The sequence below is a fragment of the Cyprinodon tularosa genome, unplaced genomic scaffold (genome assembly GCF_016077235.1).
Source record: "Cyprinodon tularosa strain WSP-4 unplaced genomic scaffold, ASM1607723v1 ctg66, whole genome shotgun sequence".
Classification (NCBI taxonomy): domain Eukaryota; kingdom Metazoa; phylum Chordata; class Actinopteri; order Cyprinodontiformes; family Cyprinodontidae; genus Cyprinodon; species Cyprinodon tularosa.
Genome location: NW_024039407.1, coordinates 1,528,595 through 1,545,194, shown reverse-complemented (window position 1 = coordinate 1,545,194; position 16,600 = coordinate 1,528,595). Strand labels below are relative to the sequence as shown.

At 37.6% G+C, this 16,600-nt stretch overlaps 1 protein-coding gene across 1 annotated transcript in view; it reads left to right on the top strand.

Moving 5' to 3' along the window:
* Positions 1 to 16,600, top strand: part of xkr7 (XK, Kell blood group complex subunit-related family, member 7) — an 87,121-nt gene that overhangs the window by 59,298 nt on the left and 11,223 nt on the right. The window contains exon 2 of the mRNA XM_038309409.1: positions 12,038 to 12,237. Coding sequence (XP_038165337.1) covers positions 12,038 to 12,237 — 200 coding nt within the window. The remainder of the gene's footprint in view (positions 1 to 12,037; positions 12,238 to 16,600) is intronic.

The window sequence follows — 16,600 nt, the reverse complement described above, 5'->3', positions numbered from 1 at the left end:
CCTGTTTCACACATGCACAAAGACATGCGCACACTTCCCAATTAAACACCTCAGTGCTTGGAATGATCGTATCTGATGTGCAGCTTGGACGCTTTAGCAGCAGCAATCAGCATTTTTCCTACACACACATGTTAATGCAGAATTGCACTCATTCAAATAAACTTGAACGTTTTCTCATCTCTTTCTATCTTCCACTGTTTGCACCACTTTTCCACTCATTCTCCTGCTCTTTTTCTCCTTTTTGTTTGTTCATTTTTTAGCTTCTCTTTTTTTGGTCTTCATCTTATCCCAAGGCATTATAAATACATTGTTCCTTTTCCCTTTTTTCCTTTCAGCTCATTTTTCCTCTTCCTCCTCCTTCTTTAAGTTTTTTTTCCTGCTCTGCATCTCTTCCTCTGCCTTTTTTTTGCGTTCCTCTCGCCGCACTCTCCTCACATAATCTCACATCCTCCTCTCTGCTTGCTTCGTTTTTCAGTGTGACAGTCTAAGTAGGTCGGCTGTGACAGCTGAGCTCCTTGCAGACTGAGAGAAGACGTTATTTCTGCTCTGTGTGGGTTTTTCCAAACATTCGATGAATGGTTTGCGGCTCAATCTTGTTGCAGGTGCGAACACCAGCACCCCGTTGAAGCAGGCATCAAATCTATCTCTGAGTTGTGGTCTCTGGCTTCAAGTCATTGAGAATCACATCTCTGCATGCTTGCTCATCCATTTGAACAAACAGGGTTTTGGAGTTAGTTTTTTTTTTCTTTAGCTGAAGTGTCCGTCTGATAGTATTTCATCACTTCAACTCATAGAAAACCAGAACAAGAAAACTGTTATGACGCGACTCTGGTGGCAAAAGCTGAGATGATCAGTCAGTGATTATGCTCAGAGCATAAATTTGGAACAAATCAGAATTTGTTCATCTCATTCATTTCCATGCATGTTTGACACATGTAGATACCAGATACTTCGACTGCTTTCCTTAACTTCTTGTATTGACTGTAACTGTATAGAAGTCTGCACAATGGATGACACTGGTAGGTCTGGTGGCTTTATAAGATAGTTATCACCCTCTGCATTGGTGAGAATCCTAAAGTTAAGATTCAACTTGTTGCCTCGGATTTTGTGGCCCTTCAGGTTTTTTATGCATGCAAAGAATCCGCATCCATTTTGATCATGATCACAATCTGAGGAGAAACCAAATGAAGGAAGGCAACAGATGGTTAGCCTTGTCAGCCTGACTAATTTACAATGTATTCATTTCTGTTGTCATATTAGTCTGAAAAGGAGAGGGTATACCTTGATTTTAAAGGCAGGGCTAAATAATGTTGCAGACTATAATCTGATAGATAATTTTGAATAGAGACAAAGAAAAGCTCTTAGAACAGCCAGTTTTTGAAAATCTATCAGTAAAAACATCTCTTTTGGGACACAATGAAGGGTATCAGTTAAACATTGGTCTGTAGCAGCTGCAATCTGAAATGTTATGGTTACAGAAAAGCATTGTTGCATAATAGGTCCTCTTTACGATTCTTTCAGTCTGATTGAAGCTGGAGAGTATTGGACCTTACCTTATTTAAGTCCAGCATAATTCAGTTCCAACTCCAAGATTTAGATGACATGTTTTTCATTTTCTTCCTGTAGCACCTTAGACAAAACTATACTTTATATCAACTTACTTTATATTTTTTTATATAATTCAGATTACTAAAATTATTTTCGTCATGCTTGAGGATATAAGTATAAAGTCAAAAGTACCTTTATATGCTTACAATATAGATGAACTTAGTTTGATGAGATTGTTTCTTAATCTATAGGGTCCAATTTGTGAATAAACCCTAGCAAGAAAACCAGAATATCTCCATCTGCTCTTTTCTCTTTTCAAGGGTGTTACTTAAGCTTTGGGTCGGGACTTTGTGACAGTCAATCAGGTTTCTCTACACCGAACTTTGTGCAAATGTATCCATGGGACTGATCGGATGTCCAAATGCATTAATTTGATTGCAATATAGTGTAAGCATATGAACAGAATATATATAAATAAGCTCACATTATTTATTATATCTTCCTAAATCTGACCAGTTTCCAGAAATAATTTGCTTGTTTGTGCTATGCTCTACTGTGGAAGCAATGATTCTTATGGCTTTTTAATTACTTTTTTGAAAAGTTATTTACTTTGTTAATACGAGTGATTTATAGGTATCATGTGTTGTTTGTTTTATCTTCCCTTCCGGTTTATATTCCCCAAACTGAAATGTCAAGCCAGCGAAAGTGCTCTCCAAACCTCTATAGAGGCAAACACAGTATGGGATGTTCCATTTGTGATGCACTGCCTACGGTTGTTTATGTTTGCTACACCAGTTTTAGAAAAAGAACAAATGTACATCTTTACTGTATGCAGTCAAAGTATTTAGGAAAGGCAAAGCAAGTTTATTTATATAGCAGTACAAAGACTATTAAGAGTATATTACATTAATTAAACAATAAAATAAAAGGAAAATACAAGCAGAATAAAATAAATTGAAGATACAAGTAGGTAGTAAAACAGATAAAACAGTCAGACCACAATCTTAAACTTATAATACTTCAGTTAGCAGTTTAACGTCAATAGTCAAAGGCAGCTGTAAACAAATTGGTTTTAAACTTTGACAGAAAAAATATTCAGGCTTTCAGCATTTTTCCAGTCTTCTGGGAGTTTTTTCCAGATAAGTGAAGCATAGGAACTAAATGCTGCTTCTCAATATTTGGTTGTATTTCTGGATGTACAGCGTAGGCTTAAAGAACTGGGTGCAGAGGTGGGAAATAACAAGTTACATTTACTCAGTTACGTTTACTGGAGTCACTTTTTGAGAAAACTTTAAGTCATTTTTCTACATCATGCAATTTACTTTTACTTGAGTAAAAATATAATGGGGTATCACTACTTCTACTTGAGTAAAATGCTGGCCTACCCTACCCATCATGAGTAAACGTCACTCAATGAAGAACAGGCTTGTTTTAAACAAAAAGGAACCAAAGAGACAAACACCTACAGTTAATGTTTGGTTTTGTGCTGCTGGTTCTTTAGTTTAATGTTATTTTTATTGGCTGTTCCTTCAATGTCATTTGGAGGTCAAGTAAAAAAACACTTTACTGTATCATGTTACAGGAAGTAAGTTACCATATTCTCACCTATGTACATAACATTCTATCAGTAATGACGTCAAATATTTCTTTAAAAAGAAAATCTTGTGTTTCTTCCACTTGAAAATATCGTTTGAAATAATTTATAAATGTTTTATCTCATTTTAAAAATGTGTAGATAATGTGTTTTGTTAATTTACATCATCTTCAATACATTAAATGAAATGTTATGAACGGTTACTTTGCACTTGAGTAGCTTTTTTTCCCCCAATGACTTTTTAACTCTTACTTGAATAATTTATTGTATGGCTACTTTTTACTTTGCCTTGAGTAAAAATATGCTGAAGTAGTGCTACGCTTATTGAGTATAACCCACCTGTGGTTGAATGGTCTGGGAGGTTGATACAATGACAACAAATCTGTTATGTATTGAGGTGCTGATCCATTCAGTGATTTATAGACTAACAGAAGGATTTTAAAGTAAATTCTCTGAGCCATAGGGAGCCAGTGGAAGGACTTCAGAACCAGACAGAACCATGTGCTCTACTTTCTTAGTTCTAGTGAGAACACAGACAGCAGAGTTTTGGATCAGCTGCAGCTGTCTGATGGACTTTTTAGGCAAATATGTGGAGACCCTGTTGCAGTAATCAATTCTACTGAAGATAAATGCATTTAATAAGTTTTTATTTTTAGATCCTGCTTAAACAAATATTCTATGTGTTGTAATTGTTTGTAAAACAGCTCCAAAGCCAGAGTTCTAACACCGTGTTGACTCTATATCTCCACCAAACAGAATTGGTTCATTTAGGGTATTTTGGCAATAATATCATAAACTATGGTTTTTCTTTTTTTTTTTTTTTTTGCTTCTTTTTTTTTTTTTTTTTTGCCTAAGTATTGTGAAACTTTTAGATGTTTTGGTTTAATAAGTATTTATTCCAGCAGCATGGCATCATTTATTTACATGATTGTTCAGAATATTTTTATATTATTATAAAGAATGTTTTTTTTTATTATTATTAGTTTATAATCTACTTGAACTGCTTAAGTAACTCCTTACAATTTTTTGTTGAAAAAGCCCTGAATTTAGAGATTTTCGAAAAGAAAAAAAACTGACACTGCAGACAGCTGGAATAAAACAATGTTTTTGCTCCATTAAGAAAAATCCTTAAGATTAAATCTGCAGAAATCAGTAGTCATTTTAAACTGAGAAAGCAAACATGACTTTTGGGAAGCCTTTTGCTACCTGATACCATGACACTGTTTTTTAATTCTGGAGCAAAGCTTATCTAACAGCGAGACTTTTTATGGTAGACAACAAGAAATTCCTCCTCCCAACCTGTTTTAACTTGTCCATACTTCTAACATCTGTGATTTTCTGTTTAGCACAAGTAGTGACACAGATATTCAGCATATGCCTATTTTGGTCAAAGCAGTAGATTGGCAAAGTGATTAAATATGTGGCATTATACGTATATGGTGGGGAGCCTACTGAATCTCATTTAGTGTCAGATAATAAACTGCTCATGCTAAACAGCAGGGATGCAGATGATATCTTATAAGATCTTTAAGACCAAGGTTTTTCAAACATTTCTGCCTGTGGCCCCAAAAATACCTACACTACAGAGAATTGACCCCCATAAAAAAGCCTATAATTACATTTTACTCTATGCTTATTGAGACATTTTATCAGCTGTAACACTGAAAAACTGAGTTTAAATTAAAACAATTGATGTGATTATTTTAAAAGATACTTGGATTTTTCTGCCATCCTGTAGCCGCTCGTCACTGCAGCTGGCACAATGAGAGCAATATAAACAAACCCAAGCAGGAAAAGAGCCGACAGCTGAGCAACAAGGTGGAACTCCTAAACGTCTGACGCCGAGCAGAGCTGCTGCTTGGTGTCTCCATTCTTCACAGGTTTCCTGCCCTCACTGACCCGTTTCACACCACCCTTTCAAAAACATAACGCTTGCTGTCACTTTAAAGCTGCAGTAGGGTTTACTGGAATGTAGCCCGTTAGATGTTCCATGTGTGCATCTCGTGAGTTTAACCTTTTCTGTGATGCTTGAGTGTAACGTCAGACGCAATAATATCTGTTTGCAGAAGCTGGTGAGATGCAAGTTTATTATGTAACCATATCAAGTACTGCAGATACAGATGATTAGCTTCTGACCAATCCTGATAAGCCAGTCAAAAGCAGTATTTTTTATAAGAGCCTAAAGAAGGTGACTGTATGTCCACACACACACAGAGACTTGCACAGAGGCCATAAATGTCACTGATTGCTGCTTTGGTAATGGGCAGGTTGAGTGTCTCTTCAGTCAGGCGATGACAGCAGACTGATCTGCAGGACTTATGGAAATCTGCAGGGAGTTACTGAATCAAGCTAATGGATCGGTGGACTGTTCAAAACCTAGTGCTGTTTTATTGTGTTTAGGATAAAAACTTCTTCACTTGTTACCTTATTATTTTTTTTTCATTAATGACAGATTTTAAATAATAGCCAGTAAGAGTAAAGAGAAAGGCATTTGAGATTATTTGCTTAAATTAACCAAAATATGTTTTTTTGAGCTATTTATCATGATAATAAACTATTCATCACAATTTTAACTGTTTTTTAAACTTAACATCCTCAAATTTGTCCAAATATTTAGACAGTTATTGAGCTCTAGCATAAAAACATGAAGTTAAAGTAAACTTTATTTTTTAAAATTCTCTCTTTGAACAAGTGTTTATATTTTTTCCCAGATTCAGATTATATGAGAGGTGTCATGAGTTTTTTCTTTGTTATTCATTTAAAACCAGCCCCTCTTGTTGGATTTCAGGAAGTTTAAGAAAGAGATTTTCTTGAAACAAAATGGAAAGCAAATGAAATGGTAATAGAATTAATCAATCTACGGAGATAAAGAGCAACGGCGTATCAAAGCTGATTGGGCTAGATTTATTTCCTTGCAGTTTATATTCTGAGATACAAATTAAAACATCACATTCCCACCCCAGGCTTAATGCATTAGTTTAAATTTGAATCACTGCAATTGCTGCATGTGTTATTTTCATAATCTTTTGAGGCACAATTTTTAGGCTTTGAAATTTCCTCTCAGAAATTATTTTAGTTAAGTTTCAGAGTTTAACTGCCAAGAACTATTTATAAAATATATAAAAGAAGGCACATTTTAATGTCAGAGTTCAAAATACAATATCTAAATGATGATCAGATTTTTTCTAAGAGAAAAAATAAGTATTTAAACTAAGGTTGGTTTGAATACTTATTTTTCCCTTTAAAAAATCTAATCATCAATTATCCTGTGGATACATTAATTATTCTGTATCCAAATTGTTCTGTGTGGATACAGAATAATTGTGAACTATAAATGAAACCTTATGGGGCCAGAGGAGCCATTTGTTTCCTATGCCACACCAGTAGTGTTGGTGTAACACTGCTAGGAAAAAGAGCAGGCCAAAAACGATATACCCTGGAGTGCACAAGTGGAGCTAAATGTGTTTCTGTAAAATCCACAAAACAATTGAATAAAGCCTAAAAAAGGTCCTTAGCTGTAAATTTCACCAATGTTGTTTGCATTGGCTCATGTGTGTTAAGGGAACGGAGAGTCCTTTGCTGGCTCACATGTCGAATCCTGCCAGTTTGCAGCTTGTAAAGCGATAAACACAGGTGTCAAACTCTGGTCCTGAAGGGCAGGTATCCTGCAACCTTTACATGTGTCCCAACTTCAACAAACCTAAATCAAATTATCATGTCATCAGTAGAACTTTGTAGAACATGACAGCATTCTGTGGAGGTAATTAAGCCATTTGATGCAGGTGTATATGTTGGATCAGGGATCTATCTAAAGGTTGGACACCCCCAATCCAACCAAGGTTTTTTAGATATGCCCAAACTGTGCTTCATCTAGAAAGGAGAAAAGTATTTCACAAACTTGTGATGGGTCCAATGGCATGTGCAAACCCTTAGTTTGCACATGCCATTGGGCCCATCAGCAAGACTTCTAATCCTGCCTACAATCTCTGCAGTTATGAGAGGGTTTGTAACTATGGTTGGGTGAAAGCTGCAGTTGTGTTTAGCACTGTAAGTGTTTGGTATGATGGAAAAAAGCCTCTATAAATGGATTTCATCTACTTATTTTATGATTTCTGTCTCTAATCAATGGTTCTTATGGTGGTTCGATGGAAACAAAAACCTTAGAAATTACTCTTTAAATACTTTTTAATTACACTGGACCTCATCACTCTTTCCCCGACCAGTGGTCCACCAGAAGTAAGCCAAAATAGATGAAAAAAACAATCGATGGTTAGTTTTTTCTATACTAAAGCAAAATGTCACTAAATTGGGCTTGAAAATTAAATCTGAAGGTGGCTAAACTAATCACAGCGAGAAACGATGGCTATAGATCAGATGGCATAGTGGTCAGTGTGCTGCTTTAGGTAAAAGGGTCCGCTAAATGTTTTCTGAGTAGAAAGGATCTCTGCAAAAACTCAATAATATTAGCTTTTTTTTTACAAAGAAAATGTTTAATTCAGATTATAAACAGAACAAGAGAGCCTTGTATAACATTTCAGGTCAGAACGGACTGTGTCTTTGAATCTGGCGTATGTCTATGATTGTATTGTATTGGAACAAATTTGATATATTGTGTATTTTCATATAAATGGAAATGATACAGGTCTTTTTTGTTTCATGGAGCGCCCTCAGATTAAATATTTTGTTTAATTGGCTCCATATAAATGAACTATATTGAAGAGAATTAAATTAATATAATAAATGGCAGCAGAAAATGCTTTAGGCTGAACGATTGAAAGAGCTGAGTAGACAGAGGGGCATGGGGACTGAATGGAGCAGTGTCAACACTGCTTGAGTAGCAGATTTACAGAGCTACAGATTCCATGGCAGCCGTGTTCCTCCTGCCTGTCTGTCTCCTTGTCTCCACTGCTGTGTGTTTCTGCTTGTACACACATTTAGAAATGATATGCTGCAAATTTCAGTGACTTGACCAAGTATAAATGTGCCTCTAGGCATATGAGTGTGGTGTGGGATCAAACTTTGTCACTTTTACAGCGGAGTATAGCTGACAGCGTATGGATCGTTGTTAGTGCATAAACTGCCCGGTTATTTTTACTCCTCCTTTTAAAATCTGCTAACAGAGCCAGATGTGCAGGATGTTCCTGTCATCCCACTTCCTCTCAGAGTTTTAGCTCTCCTCTTTAACACATCTCTCCTACGGTTCTAGACTACACTCCCAGGATGCTTCGGTGGGCCTTATGTGACGTTATTGTGGGAAAGACCCAAAAAGAGACAAGGAGGATTGAGTGAAACTAAACTTTCTTAAGCTCACTGTCTTTTTTGTTACATATCAGTATCAGTCTGATGAGTAAAACTGGGTTGATATTATAACAGGATTTTCACGTCCTTCTTTCTGCTGTTTGTGTATGTGTGACAGGAGTGCCAGGGTGGAGACAGGCTGTATTTATTTGAACATTCTGATGATAAAAGTGATGCAGAGTTGGTCCAAAAAAGTAGGAAAAAAAAAAGCCAAGTTTAAAGATGTTTCGCTTCCCATTCAGGAAGATTTTTCAATCCAAAATGTCAGAAATAGCGTTGAGTTTAAGGCTTTATAGAGTGGACCAAAGCAAAGCCTTGTTTTGGCTTAGAAACATGCAAATTGAACCTGATGAGCCGGTCCACCCCTTTGGAATGGGGTTCGTTTTGTTTCTTTGTTAGCCTGTATTACCCAAAACCTGTATAAGTATCTGAAAAGAGGGGTACATTAAAGGGAATTGTTGGCCCAGCTGAAGAGGCAAGGTGCTCTGGTCCCCTGTAATGGGGTGGGGGTTGCAATGATAACCGGAAGGAACCAACTCAATCACTGAATTATAGGCTTTTGGTGAAATCCACCCTCTTGTTTAAGGTTGGTTTTTCTTTCTTAACATACATGGCTTCATTCACACCCCTCTCAAACCACCTATCCTCTCTGTCCAAATAGAAAAAGTGCCACTAAACATAAGCCAAAACAAGGCTTGAAAAAGCTTGAATTGAAAAAGCTTCCTGAATGGAAAGAGAGATGTTTTCAAACTTTGCAACAAAGTCCAGTGGATTGTTTTTTTTTTACTTTTTTGGAATGACTATGACCTGGATGACTGAGAATCTTCACCAGCATGATGCAGAGTAGAATTGTGGGGGGTTCACCCAAGCAGTACAGTAATGTGAGCTGTAGGGTCATTTGACAGGATAGGGAAATACACACAGCATTATAAAGTAAGCATGTGTCAGTGATTGGCTCTAGCTAGAATATTTTTATAGAGACGAAAACTTATCCTGATGAGGCAAAATGCAGATAAGATGGTGGTCGGTACTCTAATAACAGGGATGGGTAAGTTATCTCCTTAGCCTATCAACCAGTTCGCAATCCTAGGAAACAGGCAGGGTCTTTTCCATAGAAATAAATTGTTGAAACACATCTGTTGAAATGCTAGGTTTGGGTGAAGGGATAAACTGGGACCAGTTCACCATTTGCCTGCCCTCTGGTTTCTACAGTGGAGGATTAGAGGATTTTCCACCATAATCAATGCCTCTCACTCCCTCTATTGGGGCTCTGAGGAGCTCCTTCAGAAGCAGGCTGCAGCCGTGGGAACTCCTAAACACATCTGCAGTCAAAAACAATTATTTAAGATTTAGAGAGGACTTCTCCTTTGAAATTAGTTAAACTGACAATGCCTACATGCATGGCAATTAGATGTTGTAATACATTGTTAAAAGTGAAAAAAAAATTGCTATTTCACCTTGCTGATTCATGATCCTCCACGGACGGATTACTGCGGTCCTGGTCGTTGGATTGCCAACTTGAAGGGGGAGGATTTGCCATTGAACCTCTGGCCAGGGAAAAAACATGTAATATGTAGCCAACATTTGGAAAAATAATGTTTTCAAGATGACTTGGATAATAGTGCATTGTGACAAACACCAGATACAGTGCTGGGACTTGCTTAACAGCCGATACCGCACCGTTACATCATAAACCGATAGGTGGCAGTATTGTTCTTAACATGTCTCCAGTAAAGCACATTCAAATAAAAATACTCTTAATTAAAAACTCTTATTTATTACATACTGTTCATTTATTGAACAGTATGTAATACTGTTAATACTTTCCAGGATTTGAAACAGTTGGAACTAAAACTAAACAAGGAGGTTTGGATAGATTATATTTAGAGAAAAATCATTTTTTTTTTACCTTAAAAAGACTTTGTTTTTTGTTTTTGTTTTTTAGTATAGTTTTTGCTTAAATCCTGCTTTGAGCTGGTTGTTGGCATGTTTTAATGTCTGTATGCGCAAGTAAACAATTTGATTAGATTACCAAATGTTTTGACTATTATTTCAATAATCTGTTAAACACGTCTTATTGTTTCAGCCCTACATTTGACATGTAGTTTATCATCTATAATTTAAATGAAAAACAAGCAAGTCAGTCAAGAAATGCATTTTGTTTTAATTTCAGTGTTCAGTCTTTTTTATGATTCATTATCCTACATCTTTACTTGATAATAATTGCCCACAATCCCTTGCAAAACCTGTTTAAATGGATGTTTTATTATCGGAAATAAGGTCTAGCCACAGATTATGATGGCACCATCGCCGTGTATCACTGTGGTTATGGTGTCCTTTGGAAATGTTTTTTTTAAGAGTTTTGTGGTTTAAAGTTTAGGTTTGGTTTCATCAGATAGAGTTAGATGTTTTCTTTGGAAAATAAAATACTGTTTTAGGCTCATACTCTTCTTCCAAAGATACACATAAGATGTTTGTCACACGTCAAACACAACCAGCATGTGGTAAAAATATCTTCTGCTTTTTCAGTTATACTTTTTACTACTTTGTTTCTTCTCTCATATGTTTATAGGTGATCTTTCCTTTAGCTTTTACAGAAACCCAATTTGTTCCAACATTTGTCAAACTGACATCTATCTGTATTTACTAGTGAACTACAAATACTCCTTTGATATTTTTTTTCTATCTCCTGCCCTGGTTGATTTCTTTGGAAAATCAGAACCTTTTACTTAAGAGCAAGTAAAATTAAATAGGAAATATGAGGTACTAAAGGACTAAAAAAAGAGCTTTAAAATTAGTTTGAGAGGTCTCTTTATTTCCTCAAATAAACTTCGTAGATATAGTTTTGTGAAGAATATTTCTTTCTCATATTTACATAATACTTGGAGAGAATATGAAGCCTAACTTTGTTAAGAAAATAAAAAAATGCCAAAAAATATAAATAATGTATAAGATAATATAGTTGATGAAATCTAGAAGGCATTCAGGTATGCCTTAAGGTAGTATAAGGAGTATCCTGTGGGTCACTGACTGATTAACAATAGAACTATATGGATGTTAGAATACAATACAGACCATTCGTTAGTGTAATGGCACACTATGAGACACAATGAGGAACATGCAGCTTCCAGTGGTTCAGACCTCTTGAATGGACCTTGATTTAGTAAAAAAATGGGCTGGTGTTAGCATAGTACAGTATGCTGGCTATTTATTGGAAGCACTGGAAACCTGATGTTCTTAACCAATGCACCATCCTGTTTGCTCCCAATAGGTTGCATATTTAGCTCATTTCGCTTTTTATTTATCTGATGTCAGCTTTGATACAGTTGAGCTGAAAAATATGGTCCCCAAATACAAACTTACAGAAGAGAAAGGTTATATGGGATACGATATATTGGTTTTGGGAGTGGTCTGCAACCAAGCTTGACCTGTCAGCAACAGAGAAAGTGTCAGATTTCAAGCAAGGGCTAGAGCAGCGAGCGACAAAGCTGTCACATGTCTTCAGACATTTTGAAAGGCAAAATGCCAACTAAACTGGATTTTGAAGGGTTGACCATTAAAATGTCACCATTCCAAACTCCTGTCTCTTATCCTCAGATATGTCCACACGCTTTACCTGGGCGCCCAAAGCCGATGGCACAGCAACGGGCCCCGTCGTCACTTCCACTGGAGGCTGATGTTTGAGAGCGCCGACATTACCATGCTTCGCCTGCTGGAGGCCTTCCTGAAGTCCGCGCCACAGCTCGTCCTCCAGCTTAGCATAATGATTCACGAGAATGAAGTCCTGCCATTGCAAGGTAAGAAAGAGACACTGATGTCTTTCACACTCTGGGAATGTTTCATGGATGGATTTCTGTTTAGGAGACGCATGATCAGAGACAGAAAGTTTTACAGTGAACTTTAAACCGTTTAATGCTGTCAATCTTTGACTTGGTCATGATAACATTATGAAATATAGTGTTGTATTGTAGATTAAGAAAAAGAAATCATAGATGTTCAACTCTGTATTGTTGGTGAACATTTTCATTCTCCTCTAATCTCATTCTACTGATTTGCGCACCTGACTGTAGGATGCAGTTTAGGTGAGAGTCAAACTAGACCCATCATAACCAACACTGAGTTTGTCCTACCTGTGCAGCATAAAGACAGAAAAAAAAAAAGTAATTGATTAGTGAAACCTGGAAGGAACTGAATGTAAACCATTACATTAAGTCTATCCATCCATCTTTTCCCGCTTATTCCATCAGGGTTACAGTGCCCATCTCTAGCAGTATATGGGCGAGAGGTGGTGTACACCCTAGACAGGTTGCCAGTATGTCGCAGGGCAGCATAGAGACACACAAAGATGTACAACCATTCATGCACACACTCACACCTAAGGACAATTTACAGAAGCCAATTAAACTAACAGTCATGTTTTTGGACTGTGGGTGGAAACCCGGAGTACTCTGAGAGAACCCACGCATGCATAAGGAGAACATGCAAACTATACAGAAAGACCCCAGGCCGGGAATCAAACCCCAAACCCTCTTGCTGAAATCCTTTATGTTAACCACTTCTCTGTTTTTGTGACAGAATGTTATATTCTAATTAAATTAATTGGCAGTTTTTGCCCTGGTTTGTGTAAAAGGGCTTAATACTGAGCACAATACATTTGAATATTTGACGCTGTCCTAACCTGCATACTGATGACAGCTGCACAAATCAGTAAAATGGGATTACCAGAGGATGAAATTGGCCCAGCAACAATAAAGAGATAAAAATCTGGTTGTTTGTTTTTTTTATTTACAATGCAAAGCAGTATTTCAATGGTAACATTAACTTTACTATAACTAGGCCTAATGACTGATTTAATCCATCAGGGTCACTGGGGGCTGGTGCCTGTGTCCTGCAGTCTATGGGGAAAGTAACACTCTGGAGAGGTTGCTAGCCCATCGCAGAAGTGCATTAATATTTAATAAACTTTAGGATAATCTATTTAATATCAGCTCTGGTCATGGACATTATGGTCCACATTTCTTGTCCAACACTGATCTGAACCCACCCAGACCTGCACGATTAAGCAGAAATGTTCTGGTTGTGTCTGATTCCAACGTATCTTATTTTCATGTTTCCTAAAGTGTTCCAAGCGTCCCTTATCCCACCTATTTGAATGCAAGCTATTCAGAATAACATCATTTTTGCAAAATAAAATAAATAAAAATCAATAAATAAAATGTATTTACTGATGCATGTAAATTAAAATGGATGTTTTCAAAGAGAGCTTATTTGAGTTCTACAATCCAAAATTTTTTTTATAAAAATATGATAGATTGATAGATTTTTTTGTGGCTATTTTCATTAAAGCTACAGTGTGTAATAATTACAGGCATATAAATTCAGAAATTTAATATATTATACATAACTATGTTATTTATCATCACCTATGAGCTCAGCCTTTTAACCATAACATTTGCGTTGCCTTAGAATTCGTTATTTATAATTACATAGGAGCGGGTCTCGCAGCCATGGAGGCTGACATCTTTGCGCTACGGCAGCGCAGAGGCAACAAACTAGCGATTGCGAGATCTCCCATTACGCTCGAAAATAACTACGGCAAGTTGAGAGAGATGAACTGAGACGGTACTGAACAGTAGATGGCAGTATTATGCCTGAGAAGCGTTTAGTCTGCCTGAAACCAAAGAAGAAGAAGAAGCAGGTATACTGCGCCTCAGTAACAAGAAAGGTGAACAAGGCGGCAGGCGTGAGTGACTTTGCAAACTGTTTGGCACTGTGTGGCCAAACATCAGACGAATGGAGGATCATGCCTACTGTGTATCACAACGAAAAGCGGCGGACACCGAACCCCCGTCATCTAAGAAGCGGAAACACGACGAGAATAAACGCAAGAGTGACAAGAAACGACAAAAAACACGGATCAACATTGGCACGGCATTTACACGATGGAAGTCACTGATGGAGGAAAAAGGTTTTCAAAGTGACGCTCAAGTTGCCAGTTTTCTCTTGGACAGGTAATAAATCCTATACACACAATTGTCTAATATCACTGCAGTTTTTGGAGTACAGGATGCTCAGACCTGTCTAAAACAATAACATGCTGCGTGATGATGCTGTTACTCTCCAGTATACTTATTCAGCAACGTCCCTGACATTTCACAGGTAATGATTCAGTAATTTTCTGTAAAATAATTTTCTGGATATATACCTCGGTTACTTCTCTCCGGCTCCTTTGGAGATCTTCAAGCCTTTCCTCCTCTGCTCTCACCCCGCTGGCTCCCCTCTCTCGCCTGGCCCCAGCTGCACGCTCACCCCGGCCTCTCTGCCCTCTTCCTTTCCCTCTTCCTTGCCTTGTAACCCCCGTGCCACAAACAAGACTTGGACTCTGTAAACGGGGAATATATATTCTTCCAGCGAACACAATCTCGCTGTTAAACTAATGACTACAATTACTTCGTCTGTTAATATCACCATGCAAAGCAGCTCACCAAAACGTCACAACGACGTAGAAAAAATAACGGGTATATTTATTATCTTAAGTCTACATGAAATCTATACCCTACACAGACTAATGAAATACTATCTGTAAAATTATCTATGTAAACAAACCTCATCACTTGAGAAGGTAGGTGATGCGGACGTCGTGGAAGACATTTTGTCCCGTAACGCTCGCCGTACTGTTGGGGGGGAGAAGCGGTGGGGGGGAGACATTCATGTTGCTGCAGTCTGCAGTCTGACCGCTAGATGTCGCTGAAAATTACACACTGTAGCTTTAAAATCAGCACAATTAAATTCTCTGAAAAGTGGAACAATCCATAAACAGAATAAAAAGAGAGTTTTTGTACTGAAATGGTGGCCTGCTGAACAGTTTACTGCATCAGTGCCCTGTGGTGTGGAAGAGAGCCCATTGCTGTTGAAGTTGCCTTCATATCATCCTTCAGCTCATTGTTGGTCTTTCATCTTCCTCTAGACAACAGCTGTAGATTGTCCGTGGGATTTAGGACAGGTAAGTCTGATAGCTGTGGACTTTATCAAACATGATGGACTAACACCAACATATTATCACTAACCGGAAACATCCCTCTGATGGATTTTGTTTTACTAATCTTCAGTGTTGTAGTTATTATGATGTTTGCCTTTTTTAACCAAACATCTTCCCTCCACTTAGATTTTTCTGACATTAAACAGCTTGTGAACAACAAGCTTCTTCAACAATATTCTATAGTTGTTTACCCTCTTGCTGGAGGTCACCAGTGACAGTCTGCTGGACATCTGTCGAGTCAGCAGCCTTCCCCATGATGTGCAGTCCATAACATCACGTTTCTATATATAATCTTGGTATCTTGTATGCGTATGCTCGTGCAGAAGGCAGGTATCGGTAGCAGAGCATGCCTTATTCATGCCGGTCTTACAAGAGCCAGATTGGTCTTTGATGAATAAAACAAAACAACACTCCCATCTCTGGCTTCACACTCACACACCTGGCGGCAGCAGAAGAAAGGCACTCAAATCAGAGCAGGTACACATAAAACCTACAAAAATGCAAGCAGATAAACAGAGACATGCACAAACACATTCATGTGCACACAGACATATTAAAGTGTAATTCTTGGACATACGGTTGTATACCGGTACCTAAAGCTTTCCTGTAACACAGACAGGGAACTGGTATAACCTAGAAAATAGTGCAATGATTAACCAGCAAAAACTGCAGCTCACATTCCGTATGCATCAGTAAAAACATACTTCTGGGGCGTGCAGGTGGCGCAGTGTTTAGTGCGCACGACCCATGTACTGAGGCCTTAGTCCTTGACGCGGCCGACCCATGCTTGCATCCGACCTGTGGTCCTTTGCTGCATGTCTCTCCCCCTCTCTCATACCCCCGTTACTGTCCAAAAAACGAGCCACTAGTGCTTAAATAAACAACAACAAAAAACATATATTCTATCTACAATAGGGTTATTAGGATTCAAACCATTAAATTGACTACTAATTCTGAGAAAATAATTGGCTGTTAAAATCATTTTCAAAACTTTTGAAATAATGTTTGAGACAACATGGTTTTTATTCATCAATTTATTTACCAACAAAGACTTTGATTTGAAGTCACACACAAAATTAAAGTGGAAAAGTACACTAGGCATTCGGAGGAACCCAGGGACA